At 41.3% G+C, this 19223-nt stretch overlaps 1 protein-coding gene across 2 annotated transcripts; it reads right to left on the bottom strand.

Annotated features, from left to right (window-relative positions):
- Positions 1–1403: 1403 nt before the first annotated feature.
- LOC308476750 (putative lysosomal acid lipase/cholesteryl ester hydrolase) lies at positions 1404–18260 on the bottom strand. Of its 2 annotated transcripts, none has more exons than XM_081004603.1 (9): positions 18009–18260; positions 16921–17038; positions 13786–13984; positions 13140–13249; positions 10033–10172; positions 7584–7730; positions 6818–6889; positions 4966–5037; positions 1404–1738 (listed from the first exon to the last, which is right to left on the bottom strand). In XM_081004603.1, the coding sequence occupies exons 1-9, from the start codon at positions 18135–18137 to the stop codon at positions 1505–1507; spliced, it is 1221 nt and encodes a 406-aa protein (XP_080860729.1). In that variant the 5' UTR covers positions 18138–18260; the 3' UTR covers positions 1404–1504. The 2 variants fall into 2 exon arrangements, with proteins under 2 accessions (XP_080860729.1, XP_080860730.1); XM_081004604.1 differs by having other exon boundaries at positions 13188–13249; positions 18009–18259.
- Positions 18261–19223: the final 963 nt, after the last annotated feature.

Here is a 19223-nt window from a genome sequence, read left to right as displayed (position 1 = left end):
AGAATTATGTGCCCCCTTTGTCTTCCTTGTTGCTTCCATGCTTCTCTTTGCATTTATGGAGAGTGGAAACTTCAGCCCTGGTCCACCGAGGACAACACTCTAATACATGGTCAAATCTTGCATTCCAACAACTAGGGACTGACATCAATGCAATTTTTTTAAAAAAAATAATTTCCAAGTAAATGGTGTTTAGTCCCAAGGTGCCAATTTTTAAGTAAGCGTGACACATCGTGTTGCTTTCAAGACGAAGGTTTATTGCTTTGGAGCACTCTGAATGAGAGCTGGTCTTCCTAACTCTGTTATGGGGAGTGGGGTAGTATCCAACTTGGACATGTTCATTAATATCAATGAGTCTACTCTGAGGAAAACCTAGTTGACTACTACCCAATATCTTGTTTCTAAAAAGCTTCCTAAAAGCAGATTTCATGTTACCACAGATGTTAGCAAGGTTTTAACAACCCCACTCTCCATGACAAAATTTGGGAAGATCAGATTTACTTTCATATATACATTATTATGCAAGTTTAATGACTTAAAGGCTTTTCCCTTCGTCAGGACTACTGTGGTGAGAATGCAACTTAAGTTGCATCTCAATACCCCCATTAAAGATGTATGGATTTAAATACTTCTGAGGAGGGCAAACATTTAATTCCCTGAGGCTGGGACTGCACATAGACATCCTAGCAATTTTTTTTTTTTTTATGGAAGGGTTTTCATGGATAACAAAGGAACATATAGCATTTCTGTTTTCCATCTTTTCTACAAGTCAGTTACATTTGGTGTGAGACACTGCTGTCGTAGGCATTGTGAGTTGAAGGGGAGAGAGAGAGGTGGGGGAGAGAAGGGGAAGGTAGGGAATGCTTTCCAGGGTGAATTTTCTTACGAAATATGGGAGTGACATATCCCAACAGAGGCTCCTCTGTCATTAGTGCTTCTCTCCCCTTTTCTCTATCCAAAGTGAAAATTAGAGATAAGAAAAACTAACTAGAAAATTCCAGCAATACAACTGCTAACTAAGGGAGGATTCCAATCTAGAGAGAAACTAATCAAATTAAAGTCCACAACTCAGCGGCAGAGAGGAAGAGAGGGAGAGAGAGATTAGACCAGAAACTGCTGAGGGAGCTAAGAAAAGGCAGCACTCTACCCCAGAGCAGATAGATCCCAAGGCTGGGAAACAACTGGAATTGGACCAGTTCCTCAAAGGAAAAGACTTGGATATCACCACAAGTACTTTTTCTACCCTCAATAGGCATGCTGTACTAGAACAAGAATCTGCTACACAGCATGATGAAGCAAGAGCAGCAAAGAATCTTAGCCGCTCCTAAAACAACGGAGGAACACCCATGGTCACTGACATAATTAGAAAAGGCAAGGTTACTAAGCAAATCTTTCTTATAACTGAGACCGTGATGAACCTGTATGAGAAATGGAATCTTAAGAAATCTTGTAGTGCTTTTCATCAACACAGATTGACAGTGATGGGTTCTGAAGGAATATTTCACATTCACTTATAAGTCTGCATTAAATCCATTATCTCTATGTACATGTGCTGTGGGGCATCATAGCCTATGATAAAATCCAGATGTTGCCATTCAGGAATATCCTTGTGGTAAACTAAGTTTGGGATCTGAGGCAGTAAGAGGGCCATGTCCTTTGAGTCTGCAATCCAGTCGTTACCACCACTCCAGACAGCTGTTGGAAGAGTCATCCGTTGTACACTGTAGAAAGGTGGTGTTGACTAAAAGAGAGAAGATAAAAAAAGTTTAAAAACAGTCTGCAAAGACTTCCTGTTCAAACACGCACACTTGCAAAACACAAACATATCTAAGTTGAGAGTTGAACCATTAATGTGCGTAACAACTGGGCATTCATCAGAAGTTGTGCAAGAAAGTGCACATAATCCATCCATGAAAAGGAAATTGCGCAGATTGCCTGGTCAATCTACATCTCAGGGTTGTGGTTCCAGCCTCATGCTGGGGGGAAAAGTCCTGCATTGTAGGGGGTTCGACTCAATGACCCCTGTGATCCTTCCCAACTCTGTTATTTGGTGATTCTATGATTTTTTGAGTTCCTGAACTTTGTTCTTGTCCTTACTGTTACTAAGCAACTGAGCCTAGATAGTAACATCTGCCTGTTTGTTTTTTGTTTGTTTGTTTTTAATGGCAAGTGGCCGAGACCCTGGGCTGCAGGCCGCTCTGCCTGGCTGTAAATCCAGCACTGATTGTCTGGATTTACTGATTGTTCCGAAAGAATGAGATGGTTTTCATATAGCATTAAGCCCAACTATGACTGAGCATGAATGTGCGCTCTGCCTCAAAGGAGTGCACAGACACTTTGACCCTTCTCTGGTCTCACTACTGCTGCTTTAGCATTAAGGACAAAGCCATGCTCATGGTTTGTCTCACTCCAAACAAACCACAAGATAGAACCAAAGTTTGTTCTCGTATTTACAACTCATGCAGTGTCTTGAGAAAGACAAGCCACATGCCTGGGTTGAGCAACTTGCTAAACCAAACTACGGATTAGTGTGCAGAATTGCAACAGCAGGAGAGTCAAGGGAAGGGTGAAGTGGCCAGGCTCTCCTCTCAGGAAGCTCTTCCACACCAGCATTCATAGCAAGCTTTGGTTTGGCTTAGCGTTACCTACAAACCAGCTCAGTGTCTTTGACTCATTATTCCCAACAGTGATTCTTCCTACTGCTCCAGTTTTGTTAGCACTGAAGAAACATGATTGCAGTTTCAAGACAGACTCTTCTGGCAAATTTCAAGTATGGTTGTTAGAACCAGACTTATATCTTAGTTAGCTAATGTATAGAGGGATAAATTTGAAAGAAAGGATGGAAGCAATCCTCATGGGTGTGATGTATTGCTTTATAAAAAAATGATCTTCATTATATGACAGGGGAGTGAAGATAGGCACCTGGCATATGGCAGATTTGTCAACAAATTTACATCCCCATATTACATTTGAGATATATTTTTGGGATATAGAAATTAGATATTCTCAAGGGAATCTGGAGACCATTCCCTATAGTAAATGTGCATCAAATTTAAGAGATATTTTGGCATAGCCTAAAGTAAATCCAAAACCTCTTTAACCCCCTAGATATTATCAAGCTGCGCCAAATAATTCCCATGTGGGAGTTGTAATGGTGGTAAAAGGAATTCCTTGAGCAATCCTGATTTTAATCAAATTTACCACCTTAATGAAGCATACAACCACAATACTCAAGGGAGTGATTAATGAAGATAATGCCCTCACACATTGGCATGGCCACAAGAAAGATTAAGATCTGGACAGGGGAATGCAAAAGTTGCATAAGGACCAAAAAACTCAATGTGTCATTGCTTAAACATTGTATAGAGGAGCAGAGTGATGCTAAATCTAAAGTATTGGTGCTTTGAGAACATACATGGTTCAGAGAAACAATTATAGACACAATTTAAAAGGAAGGAAATACGAGGGATCTATATTCAGGTAGGTAGCCGTGTTGGTCTGACACAGTCGAAATATATAAAAATATTTTTAAAAATGTCCAGTAGCACCTTAGAGACCAACTATATTTGTTCTTGGTATAGGCTTTCGTGTGCATGCACACTTCTTCAGATACACAGTGTGCATGCACAAGAAAGCTTATACCAAGAATAAACTTAGTTTGTCTCTAAGGTGCTACTGGACGATATTATATATATATATATAGAGAGAGAGAGAGAGAGAGAGAGAGAGAGGAATTTATAGATTAAGAACAGTAGCACCTGGTGGACTTAAGGAGAACATAAAATGGGTGACTGTTATACAACAAGTTGAAGATGTACTTTTATTGGAAATTATGCCACATTTCTTGCCATTCCAGTTATTATTATTGTCACTGTATTGACACAATGCATGGAATTTTTATGAAATGGAGCTAGAGGTTAGAATTTTTCAGCTCCGGCCCATCTGGAGCTGATACGGCTCATCTTGGATCAAGCCCAGCAGAGTATACATCCAGTGTCCGCAACGAAAGGATGAGGCAGGTATGGGGCTACATTGCTAAAAGCTTTATTCCTAAGCTATGCAGAGAGCATACAAATATACATCTTGTCTCTGTGAGAAGCAGAGAGCAACTCCAACAAAGAACGACAGAACAAAGGAAACAGGAAACCAGTGTACGTCACATCCCGTCTCCCTTTCCCATGGGAACCCAACAGTATCTGGACTGTAGAATGAAAACATAGTCCCATGACTTGCAGCTGCTGCTCAGTGAAGAGGGAAACAGAAACCTGATTATACATGCAATGGCTATTGTTCGTAAAGTAATAGCAGATCCTCTTACGTGAGTTCATTGAAACCACCCATGACCACTGCATTGTCAAATGTTATTTGGGCAAGTTTTTCCATTTGTTTGTGTTTTTGTTTGTTTATTTGCATATGTTCCTATTTTTGAATGTTGTATGCATTGCTTTAACAGATGGTTGCCATTTATTTTATTTTTTTTGTACAAAGCTGTATCAACTGAACATATTGGCTTTTGACTTCACATAAACAAAGGTGCTATTTGGATCTGATTTGGTGAGCATACTGTGACAAAAGTCAGGTGCCCGTCCCTCCCACTGCCGAGTGGTGGCAAGAGCCCATGGGGTCCCAGGCACCCATACAGGGTTTGTGTCCCTTTGGAGAATAGAAGACATGGCGGACACTTCTGTGGCTTTAAGAAATATTCTTTGGATTTACGTAAGTTAAATAAGTTAATATATTTATGGGCACAACAACCGTTTAATTTTGTGTATGTAGAACCTGGTGATAAACTTCATTTAAGTCTGTTACTTAAAGTCTTTTTAATTTTACCTTGGAACTTCATATTATCCACCATGTGTTTTATGAGCAGTAGCCTTTGCCACGAGTACCTGTGGCCAAGCCTTACCAGTATCTACCCTCATATAAACACCTACAGAGAGAAATACTCAATTTGTGAGAAATTCTTACCTGGTTGTGGTGAGCCATGTTTGCTTCCTTGCTTCCCCAGTCAAAGCCTTCGAACTTCCCAGCCTTCACAATCTGAAAAAGAGGTGTGCCATACTTTGAAAAACCAAATGGGCAAAGCAGGTGATATAGAAGTGTGCTATATGAATAGACCGTGGCACTGGCATAAACAGGGATGTTGACTGTGTCAAAAACCATGCTATGATTAAGGCTATGCAATAATGTCTAACTTCATCTTTAGTGAGAACAAAAGTTAATGTAAACATACAAAAAAAAAGGTACACAAAGCTATTTGAAAGCAGTAGACCTGTTTTTTAGTACTGCTCAACCTTCTACGCCTCCTCAGTTTATCTGATATCTCGAGAATGTTTGACACGTGTCCTACTAGAAATGAAGTGTTACTAAAGTTACTAAAGTGGTTTGCACTGGAATCTGGAAGGAGCACCTTGCAAGGAGCTTTGACATCCTTGATTCATCTAATAGATTATGAACAGGTTAGATGCCCCACCCTGTTGTTGAACTTTGCATGTGAAACTGTTCCTGATAAGAATCGGGCCTGTGGAGCAAAAAAAGGTTCTCCAGAATTGATCCAAAATAGAGAGCAGGTTCAAGGGAAGCAGTGGCTGGGAAGAAACAACTCGATTGTGGGATATATGAGCCTCAAATAACCAGCATATTTAACCCTAGTTAATTCATGAAGGGTTTAAGACAGTCCAGCCAGGCTTAACTAGGTCATTCCCCCTCACTTTGGAAGGAAGGGCTACCAAAGCCATTATTCATTCTCTTTTCCACCCTGTGAATCCAATCAGAAAGGACATCTTAGCTAGATGCTCCAAGCTTCTACCGTATGGCTTTAGCAAGCCAACTTTGTGTTTCTATACAAATAATTCAGATGACACTTAGTTAAAGTGCCTGTCTTTTCTTGCAACTCTTATGGGAAAGCACATGACTCTGTAAATAAACCATTTATAACTTACCAAACATATGCTCTTTTTCTATGCTAAGGGAAAGAAGGGGAGTTTTGGAAGCATCTTAAAGGGAGATATTTAAAAGTTCTAACAGCCTATATTTCCATGTTTTGTGATTTTAAATTTCTGCTGGGGCTCCCTCACCAAAGTGAATTTGCCCCAAACCTGGATCAAGGCATGTAGGGAATTCTCCTTTTATTCTTTTAAACCATTTACAAACAAGCATTAATATCCTCTTCTACCGCAGATAGGAGAAAAAAAACCCCATGTTATTTAGTGCTACAAGTCTGTGACTTGTACCTCTTTGTCAGATTGTTCTGTTCTACTGCATTCAAGATCATGTGCTCCCAAATCATAGCACTGCCTTGCCTGCCCAATGATATGAAGACACAGCCTTTGCTAGCCTGGAGCCATGCTGATGCTTTGGACTACAACTCCCATCAGCACAAGGCAGCGTGGCCTGGCTGATGGGAGTTGTAGTCCAATCAGGTGGGCAAAGGTTCCAGTAGCACTGGGTTCTTCACTGAGACACAATTCAGTAAAATATCACAGAAATGTAGTATTTTGTCCATCTACATGCAGAGGGACTATTTTGACAATAAAAACAAATCCATTGGGTATATTATTGTATCCTTAGCTTTTGAAATACTCCTGTTTGGAAACATTTAAACACAATAAAACTTTCTCAGCTTTAAATCCTTTTTCATAAAAACAAAACATATTTCTGGAGTATGTTAAAAAGAGAGGCTGAGTTATAAATATTTTTTCTTTTCATCGTATTTATTCATTTCATTCTTAAAAGTCTTTGTAAAAGCCTGTCCTGATCACCCATTCTTCAATCAATACAGAAAACTGTTTTTAAACAGAAGAGAGGGTTTTGGTGCCACCTGAGTCCAGTGAAGCATGTTCTGGATAGATGTCCCAGCTGGGAAGTGTGATAAATAAACATCGATTCGACTCTGTAAGAAAGCGCAAAGTGATTAGCTGAATTTATCACAAACTGCAACAGCCACTTCCCTTCCATTTGGTTTGTTTGAACAAAAGCAGTGCACCAGAGCTCAACATCGGGATATCACACAGGAATCCATGTTTACATAGTAACTCCACTCCACTTAACACTTTCCATGGGGCAAGCACAGCACACCGTCCAGGGGGGCACAATACTTGCCTTGTCTCAGGCACTGGCAACCCATGCTATGTTACTGCTCCTAGTGCAGGAGACACCATGGCACCCACACAGGCTTTTACTAGTGCCCCAGAATCTGAGCGGTGGTGGAGAGGAGTCTCTCTGGCCACTCCACTTAACTCTTTCCATGGGGCAAGCACAGCACACAGTCCAGGGGCTAGGGTGTACAATACTTGCCTTGCCGCAGGCACTGGCAACCCATGCTATGTCACTGCTCCTTGTGCAGGAGACACCATGGCACCCACACAGGCTTTTATTAGTATCCCAGACTCTGAGCTCTCCTTTAAAAAATAAATCTCTATCCATCATAGACACAAAATGATGAGGCAAAATGTGCAGTTATCTTCTGTGTTTTGTCTAAGTGTAATTAAGTTATGGATGGCACAAGTAGCAATCACTTCAGAGAAGCCTCCATACACCTACCTTTTTTTTAGAGCACACTCCTATTAAGTAATCAGAAATCTTACCATATTGAAGTTTAGCACATTAAAGCCATTTAACAGGAATAAAACAGTGCCACAAAGATAATCCATTGGGAAACGGTTACACAAGGAAGTAGCACACCATTTCATTGTTCTGTCTTGAGCTAAAAACTGCTTAGTTCCAAACATTTTCTGCCAAAACAAAAACATTAGTACATACACCATTTTGTTAGTCAATTCTTTTTTCCTATGGATACTTCTAACGAGTAGCAACAAAATATTACAAAAAAAAACTGTTATGAGAATCTTCCGCTCAGACATTTAGGATAGAATACCCATTCAAATCCCACAAGCACTGTCAGACACCCTCCAAGTGTCCCTATTTTCCAGAGGCTATCCCAGATTTACAGAAGCCATCCTCGTTTCTGATTTGATCTGAGAAAGTTCCACTGTTCCTTAGGATGTCCCTATTTTCAGCAGAGAAATGATGAAGAGTATGGAGTTTTGCAGCCCCCCAGACAAGGAGATAAGTCACTAGACAACCTTCAGAAGTAATCTGAAGGCAGCCCTGTATAGGGAAGTTTTTAAATGTTTAATGTTTTGTTATGTTTTCATATATGTTGGAAGCCACCCTGAGTGGCTGAGGCAACCGAGTCAGATGGGTGGGGTATAAATAAAATAAAATAAAATAAAATAAAATAAAAAGATGTCCCTATTTTTTATAGGAGAAATGTTGGAGGTTATGATCCTCTGCAATATTTAAGACACAGACATTGTAATTAGAGCCATCTAAGAGACGTGATGCAGTTCAGGTGCATCTTGCCATGTACACAACGTGCAGCTGGAGTCCTTCTAAAGTGGTTCAGGAACAAGCTAGATGGTAATGGTTCCCACAACAGGAACACTAGTTCAGTAGGAGCCCAAATATGCAAAAGACATGAGTTATGCAAACATTTTGCCAAATGTCCAGTAGCTAAATAGATGTGCTTGAAATCACTTAATTCTCCAGTCATTTCAGGAAAAGTGCCTTACTGCTCTATTGTATGCCTAGTGACTTAATTTAGTGTCATGTCTCCTGACTTCATCCCCAGGCTGAGAAGATGAGAAGTAGCTATTCCTCAAATCTGAAAAGGACAGAAGTGTAGCATAGCAGCCAAGCGTGACTATAACATGGCGGGAAAACTGACCATGCTCCAATGTTGTTTTATGGATTTATAGAGCTAAAAGCAGCAGGGCGGAAGACATAGACAACACAGGAGACCCAAGTAAACAGCCTCCAACATGATCAGCGAGTGTCTCTGAGCCCTAAAAATGGGTGCATGTGCCTGTAAATATGATCAGCATGGCTCTCTTCCCCTAGAGCTATTCATTGTTAATAAGGAATTAAGTCCGCAACTTTAAAGAAATAAAGAAATAAAGGTGGAAACGGGGCAGGGTTGCAGGGTTGCAGGGGAAAGGGCTTTGGCAATCCCACCTGCCATTGAACCCAAAAGGTTTTGACTCTACTTGGTTTTGACATTAAGCAAGATCCCTGGAGCACAGGCTTACTGTACTGTAAATAAAGCAAGACTGTTATAAATACATTCCCATGTAACTGTTCAGAATTATTGCTTTAACGGCAACTGAGTTACCCACAGGTGTGATCTGCCACCATACCGAAAAGTTTCTCATGGCAATTTTATTAGGAACCGTAGAGAATTGTGCCAAATTATTTAATATGGGCACCAGATGCAAACAGTATCCACGAGTACAGAATACCAACACCTTTCTTTTTCTGTCCACAGCAGAAACTGGAACCCATGGCACATACAGCAAGGGAGAAGAACCAGCCCCTCATTCTTTTTACCCCAAAAAACGTCCTGGCACAGAACAGCCAAAGCGACACTGTGCTATCAAGTTGCAGCATTGACTAGCTTGAGCTCTTTAGTGGTCTAAGAGCATTATAAATGGCCTCAGGTCAAATGGAAAGGGCATCCCCAAGTACTGTATTTTTCCGTATATAAGATGACCTGTTTTGACCCAAAAATGAGGTTCAAAATTTAGGGTCGTCTTATACACGGGTACTGCTGAGAAGGGATGGGCGAATGGTTTTTTGGCACGAGCCTGAGACTGTAAGCGGCAATTTCAGCAACACAAGCGGAAACCACCTATCAGCTGCCCGATTGCCACCAGAGGCTGCCAATCACACTCCTGCTTGCTGTGACAAGGGCACCTGTCTATTAGCTACGAAAGTGGAATCAGAAGGGCTAATGGCGGCAATTGGGCAGCTGCAACATGAGCAGTTGTGTGCTGCGTTCCGGTGGGTGAGCGATTTTCAACATTCCCCCCAAATAATCCTCCCCCCAAACCCCGTATTTTCTAAATTTTGAGGCCCCAAAATAGGGGGTGTCTTATACGTGTGGGCGTTCCATAGACGGAAAAGGATGGTACTTAGCTACATCCAGCAATAATTGCATTCTGTTGTTTGAACACATATTTTGTCCGAAATACGTACTTTGAGCTGAGGTTCAGGAACCATTGCAAGTTTGGTCAAAGCCGTGTTGGTCAAATACTTTACAGTGGCTACTGGGGCCAATGCAAAGAATATTTTGATCTTCTTGGCTAGGTGTGGCATGGTTGAAAATGCAACGAACGCTGGGGGGGGGGAGAGAAATGAATAGAGTTAGCAATGTAGTCTTGAAAAAACCCAGTAACAAAATCTTAAACCCGGTTTTCGCATAATGCAAAAGCAATCAAGTACACGGAATTGTATGCCCTGCGAGGGACCATTTATACTCAAACATTTCAAGTCAAAACATTTATTTATTTATAATTAAATCTGAAGCTTTTTTAAAAAAAATTCAAAGCGACGTACAAGATTAGTGAAATAAAACAACAGCAATAATAGTAGCTAAAACTGAGGATAAGCAAATCTGAAGTTTAGTTCTCCATGTTTCTGGTATTAACTTTTTGTATCTGTAATTTTATGTAGAAATTGTTTGGTTTGGTTATGTAGTTTTTAATGTGTTTTATTTATTTTTATGACTACTTTGCTATATTTGTAATTATGTAAATCTTTTCATATTGTAAGCCACCTTGAGCATTGTTTTAACTGTGGAAAGGCGACGTACAAATAAAATGATGGTGATGATGCCCCACCTGTTTTTTAAGTGCTTATGAAAATCATTTTAGAGCAATTTTCTTGAAGCTTGCATGGTTTGTCTGCCATCTTATCTAGTACCCACAGTTTTGCAAAGCACTTTTTCCAAATATAATGCTTTTTTGTATATATTTCCACTCATGCATTTTTACCCTAGTATATGACTTTTGTGCACATTTCTTGGATGCAGAACTTCTTTTCAAAGTCTAGAGAAGGGTGTATTTGGAAGGATGGTTGTGTTTCATCTCACATATTGCTTTGCAAAGCGTTAATGAAGTGGAATAGGCACATGAAATCACAGTGAAAAATTGACAGAATAGAAAGGCCAGAAGTTTAAAAGAGAAGCAGCAAACCAGAACTCTAGGGTTGCCAGGGCTCTAGGGCTGACCTAGTCTCCAGGTTTGCCCGGTCCCCTCCAGGGGGATTGCAAGCTTAAGCTCAGCAAGAGCTGGCTGTAAATTGTAACATTGACTCTCTGGAGCGCACGCACACGCGCGGGGGTGTGTGTCTTCCCTCCTTCACTTCTACCCTCTCCTCATTAACCTCCATCTCCAGGGCTTTGTGGTGGGAAGGAGTGCAGAGGAAGAAAAGGAACTGAGCTGGGCTCAAGAGGAGGAGAGCCTTAAGAGTGTGCATATGTGGTTGACATAAGGCGTATTGCTGCAGAGCACATGAAGAGTAACAGCCATAGCTGAGACTTCCTGCCCCCCCCCCAAAAAAGAAACCCCAGAGCAATTCTTGGATGGCTCTCAAATAAGTCAGAGGAGGCAAAGACAAAAATTGACAGACTGGAGAGTCTAGACCAGGAGTTGTCAACCTGGTCCCTAGTGGGTCACTAGGTCACTAGTGGGTGTTTCATGATTCCAGGTGGGCGGTAGGGGGTTCTACAGCACAAGCTGAATTCTCCTTCCATCGAACACTGGTGGGCGGCAAGGAAATTTTACCATCAAGAAAGATGCATTAGTGGGCGGTAGGTATAAAAAAGATGTAAAGACAAAAATTGACAGAAGTGGAGACTGCAGAGTCTAGACTAAAGGAGGTGTTTATTATTTAGTTTAGTTTGAAGCAAAGAAATCACCAAGAATTCCTTTTCAAAACAGAAATCAATGACATGATGGAAGAGGGAGCAGAGTGTTTAAGGAAATGGAGCATTTTACCAAACTAAAATCTGGATTGAAGGCAGAATTACAGTTGCAAATGAAATTATTCAACCCCCATTGCAAATTGGGTTCATTATCAAAATTTAGAGACTTTCAGCTATTTGCAATGAGCAAATTAAAACAAAATGCAATTGAATTGTGGGCCCAGCCGCAGAGCTGAAAATGCACCTAATACTGGCTTCTCCAGTCTCACTATGGTTCAACCCCTTCATAGTACTTTAGTACTTCGTGGAGCAAGAGTAGCTGTTCATGACATCACTGGGGTCCACCTCTGGGATCATCTTGACCTAGCAACCAGAGGAAGGGGGGTGAGGTAGGCACGGGCCGCCCCGGGTGTCACCACTGAGGGGAGTGACAAAATGCCAGGCCACACTCACTGCGGGGCCTGCAGCGTGCCCGAGCCACGCGTCTCTCCTGGGAGAAATGAGGTGTCTTGAGCGCGCACAGGCTCCGTGCTTCCCAAACGGTCAACCTGCTGCCTTCCCCCCAGCTGTACGGCGGCTGAGTGTGAGGAGGCAGGCAGACTCCATCGCTGGTAGCAACCCTACTAGGGATGGTGCATTATAATCTGCGCATTACAACAGAAAACGCCCTGCCTTGTTTCTGACCTACTTAAAACTTTATAGTGCTGCATATATTTCCTCAGTGGTGTAATAATTGTAAATTCACTTACGTAATACATTCTGTGGCTAATAACAACATTAATAATAATGTTATTATTTATACCCTGCCCATCTAGCTAGGTTTCTCAAGCCACTCTAGGCTGTACTAAGAACCAATAAAACATGAAGTGAGAGTCAGAGGTGAGGTGAAGTTCAAACCGGTTTGGTTAGAGAACTATGATTTATCAGACTAAGAAGGAGTGTTCAGCCAACAAGTTCTCTTCTCCTCTTGTCTCAGGGGCCTTAAGATATTTCATCTCGGGGTTGTTAAACAATAGCTTGCTGTTACATCCAGACTGGGAAACTGTTACCTAAACTCTGACTGCAAACTAGGCTTGATACTGGTTTGCAACCCAGGATTTTAACAGTTTCTCAGTCCAGACAAACCACTTTTTATAAGCCCCTTAACCAATTTGAATCATCACTTATATGGGAAATATCACTAAGGAGGAAAATGCAGGAAACCCAAATGCAGGGATTGTTATTCAGGAAGCTTCTCCATAGGTGTCCATAGGTTCCATGGAATATCACTGTACTATGAGCAAGATGTTTCTTGAATTTAATATACAACAGCAGCTGCACAAATAAGTATGTAGCTAATAGAATTGCCAGCATGTGTTTACGAATCTTGCTAACCTACCCATTGTGGTGCCCTGGGAATGACCAACATAAAATATTTTTTCCTGACCAGTTTTGTTCAGGACAAAGTTTATTGAAGCTGGAAGGTCGTATTTAGCCATTTCATCAAAACTGCAAAGAAAAAGGAACAGCCTATGTTTAACAGACGTGTATATGCAGTGGGATCTACATTGTGTAAGCCTAAAATGCCCTGTTCTCTGCCCAGTGCAATACAAGAACAAAAAGATTTTTAAAATATCAGTTTCAGGAAGAACAGTATTTATGCTGTGGGCAGGAGAGGACTCTGCTTTCCCTCCAACCCATGTCTGTCTGAGGAGCTTCAAATTCCAGCAGAGATTCAGAAGGACCAATATTGAGTCTTTCCAGATCAAATCTAATTGCACCTGAAGTTAAGCTGATCTGCTAACATCTATGGAGTTCACCAAGACCATATTCCCCCCAGGAACAAACAAGTTGTTTGTTTGTTTAAAGGAACAACTACCAATTTTACTTACTTGGAAATGTATTTCTATACCTCCATATCATATATTATAAGAGGAGGTGGAAAAACATGGCTCCAGTAGGAAGAGCTTGACTAATTAAAATTTTCCCCAAAGGGTAAACTAGGAACCAGAAACAAGAAATTAGGTTTAGAAAGCTCACTCTACCTGAATAGCCAGAATTCTTGATGCTTCTCAGTATAGTTGGTGTGTTTGTTGGACCAAGTGTTACCTCTGGTGTTTCCAAGCCAAACATCATAACCAGCATCAGCCAATATAAAGCCCAGGCTGTTGTAGTCCATATTTGACACCCAGTTACTGCTAGAACCAAGCAAGCCATGCTGCAAGAACACTGCAGGCCTGGGACCTAAAAGTTAATAGTTATAAGCATAGCTACAATAAGTCATTTCAGTGTCTCCATCCAATAAGATGCAGAAGGGAAGGGCAAGGCACAGGCAGCTTGACCCAGAACAGCCTCACGTGGCCAAGCTCTCCTCACATTGCACCTCTGCTCTCCTTCCCAATAATCACCAGTGATGGTGGTGTTAAGAAGCCAGGAGAACAATGATGCCCCGCTTGTTCTGCCTCACTGACCACTAGTGTGTATCGCCTACTATAAACGTGGGATGCAGAGCAGCCCAGCAATTTCACATGTCTGGAATTTCAGTCTGGAATGAGTATCTTCTAAATGCAATATGGAAAGCAAGGTAGAGGTATTTTTAAGAACCAACATAAATCATCAGTTCAGTATTGATCACATTTGATTTATAAGTACTATATGAGGAATCAGAACACTAGCCTTAATATTGTGAATGATTGCTTTCATCTATCTGGTATCATGTGAATAGCTCAACTATGTAGAGCAATCGTAGGTAGCAGCGCTTGTTAAAGTATTGATTAGAGTGTTGATTAAGCTGAAATAATTTACTGCTTGATCTTTGAACCTGATAATGGAGATTAAAGTAGGCAGCCGTGTTGGACTGACGCAATTGAAATATAAATAAAAATTTTAAAAAAATTGTCCAGTAGCACCTTATAGACCAACTATGTTTGTTCTGGTATAAGCTTTCATGTGCATGTATCTGAAGAAGTGTGCATGCACACGAAAGCGTATACGAGAACAAACTTACTTGGTCTATAAGGTGCTACTGGGCAATTTTTATTTTAATTTTTTTTTTGTTTTGACTTATAATGGAGCTTAGCACTGGAAGCAGGAGGCTCAGTCCATCTGCCCTTCCTTCAATGCACCACCTTTGCTGCTCAGTTTTCAGATCATCCTTTAATCAAGCTTAACAAAGGCAACGCCTTCAAGCTCTCCTACCACATTTTCATCAGACTGAACTCCTCACCCAAGGAAAAGCTGCAAACAACACACATAATTACATTGGGAAATTGAGCTGGCAGTGTCTACATTTACCCTGTTAGCCCTCTCCTTTAAAAAAATATCAAAAAATCAGGCAGTGACTCACTCTTGATGGCTGAAGCGCATATAGATTCATAGTTATCTAGAGTTGAAGGAACCCCAAGAATCAACTAGTCCAACCCCCTGCAATGCATGCATCCATGACAGATGCCCATCCGACTTCTGCTTAACAATCTCCAAGGAAGGATAGTCCACCACATCTTGTGGGACTCTGTTCCCCTGTTCAACAGCTCTTATGGTAAGAAAGTTCTTATTGATGTTTAGTCAAAATCTGATTTCTTATAATTTGAATCCCTTGGCTTGCTCCATCATCCATGGGACAGCCCTTTAGATATGTGAAGATGACTATCATATCTCCTCTCAGTTTCCTAGTTACTAAGCTAAGCTGACCCAATTCCCTCAACTGTTCCTCATAAGGCTTGTTTTCCAGACCCTTTATCATCTTTGCCATCCTCCTCTGCACACACAGAATAATAGAGTCCAACCCTCTGCAATGCAAGAATCTCAAGTAAGGCATCCACGATAGATGGCCATCCAATCCTTACTTAAAAACCTCCAAGGAAGGCCCACCACCTTCCAAAGGAGTCCATTCCACTGTCAAACAGCTCCTACCATCAGAAAGTTCTTCCTGATGTTTAGATGGAATCTTCTTTCTTGCAACTTAAAGCCATTGGTTCAGGTCCTACACTCCAAAGCATTTGTCAATATCTTTCTTAAATTGTGATGCCCAGAACTGGACACAGTATTTCAGGTGTACTCTGACCAACACATAATAGAGCTGCACTATTACTTCCTTTCACCTGGAGACTGTACTTCTGTTGATGCAGCTTAGAATAGCATTAGCTTTTTTTGCTATTGCATCACACTGTTGACTCATGTTCAGCATGTGGTATACTGTGTCTCCTAAATCCTTTTCATACGTACCACTGGTAAGCCAGGTTTTCCCAATTTTATATTTGTGCAGGACATGATATTTAAGATGCTGGTTTTAACCTTTAAAGCCCTATACGGCCTAGGACCCTCGTACCTACGGGACCGCCTCTCCTGGTATGTCCCACAGAGAAACTTACGGTCTTCAAATAAAAACATCTTGAAGGTCCCAGGCCACAGAGAGGTTAGGCTGGCCTCAACTAGAGCCAGGGCTTTTTCGGCTGTGGCTCCGATCTGGTGGAACACTCTGTCACAAGAGACTAGGGCCCTGCGGGACTTGACATCTTTCCGCAGGGCCTGCAAGACAGAGCTGTTCCATCAGACCTTTGGCCAGGGCACAGCCTGACTCCCTCCTTCGGCAATCTTCGTGGAACTCTGGCCCAATGGTTGCCATTGCCATTGGTTTGATTTGAATTGATTTTATAATGAATCGTTTTAGAGTATTGTGTTGTACTATTTTATTGTTGTTAGCCGCCCTGAGCCCGGCTTCGGCTGGGGAGGGCGGGATATAAATAAAATTTATTATTTATTATTATTATTATTTGTCCATACTGAAATTCATTTCGTTAGGCATCCACAATAGATGGCCGCCCAATCCTTACTTAAAGTTCTGGCCAGTTATCCAATCTGTTAATAGCAACTCAAATCCCAATTCTGTCTTTAGTGACATTGGATACTGTACTCATTTTACCAGTTTCTCTGCAAGAATATCAAGGGGGACTTTGTCAAAAACCTTACACAATGTCCATAGCATTCCTTTGTTCCACCAGACTTGTACCCCCATCAAAAACTCCATCAGAAAAATAAATTAGATTCATCTGGTATAAGGTTTTCTTGCAATAAGTAAAAAGTTTCCAAAGCAAGAAATTATTGTTTTTCTAACAAAAAAATTAAAAGTCCTCACAGTATTTGCATGTATACATAATATATACCTCAAAAAACACACTCACCCGATTTCCGGTTATTTCGTTTCCCATGAGGAATTCTGTTAATACTCAGGATATACCCATCATCTGTCACCACTTCATATGTCTCACTGGGATATCCTCTGAAAGAAATAATTTCACCCTTGGTGGCAGGGGAGAAAAGAACGGTTTGGTTGGTGTAAGGCTTGGGTCTCTCCGACACACATGAGATGAAGGCGGCAGTTGATTAATTAAGATTTATTGGTTCAACAAAAAGCCCTGGTTGGAACTCCACTAATTTCAGTCTTCCTCCGATGCCACTGTTGTCGGGACTGAGCTCCGCCCCCTTTTCGCCCAACAGGAAAACCCCCACCTCCACTTCCTGTAATTTTCACGCTTTTCGGCTAATCTTATGAGTCTACATGATCAGGGTGAGTGCATTCTCTCTATTTCTGTGTCTGTGTCACTATCAGAGCCTTGCAGATGAATTCCTGCTCTCTGTGTCTCTTCGTTTCTGTGTCTACAAAGGTCAAATTCCTGTGGCTAACTGCTTCTCCCCCCCCCCTCTTCCTCTGTGCCTTCTCTTTCGCTGCTTGTCAGAAAGTCCAGTTCTCTGACAGTTGGGACTGTAAAACTCCTGGACACAGAAGACTACCGTACATCTTTAATAGTAATGTATCCCAAACTCCACTCAATCCTCTTGGACGACTTGAAAATTGCTGAAGGTCTTTGTGGACCACTTAAAGATTTTTCTTCATGCTGTTGAGCAATAATAATGCATAGGGCAAGATGTTAAACTTGCTACTGCTGATACCTAAATGAAGCCCAAAGAGTGCTGGGGTTACATGAAGCAGATGTGGGGAGCTACTTTGGGAATGCTTAAAAAACAAAAAAACAAAAAAAGATGCTGCACGCTGCCCTGAGCAATCATGCATTGAGAGGGCAGGGTACATACTTCAAAATCATCATCATCATCACCATCATCATCATCATCATTTCCTTGCCCCTGGCAATCCCAGCATTCCATAAAAAAACAAATTTCAGGTATGTGGAATATAGCACAATTAAGCAGCACTAATAACCATAAATGCCTTGAGTTAAGCAAACAAAAGAATAACAGATAGGTGGCTTACAACATCCATAGTAGCTTCTGGGTGTACAGTTCTTCTTTTCATAAATATTCCTGAAGTAACAAGGGCTTGGACCAAGCCTGCCCCCATTATAAAGAGCCACATCTTTGATGTGCATGGAAGCAAATCCATCTTTCAGGGTAAAGAACAAGACTGGACTCCACAAAGCTGGATTAAAGAATATGAGCTTTAACCTATATCCTATACTGGAGAATGAAAAGGCAGAGAGTGTGGCTTAAATAGCTTGCCACTCTTCACCAAGTACAGACAACACATTCCTGGAAGGAAAAGAAACATTGTCTCTAATTGATATCATTGGTTCAATATTGCCCAACTCCTAATATCATCTTACGCAAATTTCTCAGAAGGTATTTCCACTGACTTCCGTGTGGCACCTTTCAAGGCAAGTGGGCATAGGACTGCAGTCTCAGTTCAATAAAAGATTAGTCAACGTGTAACAGATCATTTAGTACAGCAGTTAAGAGTACAATGATCAATTTGCAGGTAAACTAAACTGCTACTGGTGCACAGAGGACAAGTGCCAGAGCACAAGGAATCACCGTTTACCTTCTCGTCTCAGTGGTACCTATTTATCTACTTGTGCTGGTATGCTTTCAAACTGCTAGGTTGGCAGGGGATGGGACAGAGCAATGGAAGCTCACGCCATTGCATGGATTCAAACTGCTGACCTTCCAATCACCAAGCCCAAGAGGCTCAGTGGTTTAGATCACAGTGCCACCCAGGCATATGGAGTTAATGTTGGATAGATGAAAAAGAATACTTTGCAAATGTGGTTGACATGCACAATGGACCTTCTGAGAAAGCTGATCACATGACAACAGCAACCACACAGAGAGGCAGCCACCTCCCAATCACTCCATGGGGTGAATCTGCTTCTAGAATTTTCCAGAGAGTTATGGCGGTCACTGGTTCTCCAAAGGACTGTAATCAATACAGCAACTACTGGTAACCTCATGTGTATTGTATAATGTATAACTCAAAACTACCCAAGAGAGGTGTTTTGAAACAGTTGCTTACTCTTAATAAATCAAGATATGCATAAGCCAAACTTGCCCTTGGCCTTTCCTGTTTAGCATGTAAAGGATGCCAGGATCCAGCTCTTAATGATGCCTTTCAATTACATGCACACCCAGAAACTACATGCAATGGCTTCATTTAATGCAAGAATTGGAAGCCATGCCCCTCTATTGCCCCATA

This window comes from Podarcis pityusensis, assembly GCF_964106645.2.
Source record: "Podarcis pityusensis genome assembly, chromosome: 5".
Classification (NCBI taxonomy): domain Eukaryota; kingdom Metazoa; phylum Chordata; class Lepidosauria; order Squamata; family Lacertidae; genus Podarcis; species Podarcis pityusensis.
The sequence above is the reverse complement of the archived record's forward strand: the minus strand, read 5'-3'. Positions and strand labels throughout refer to the sequence as shown.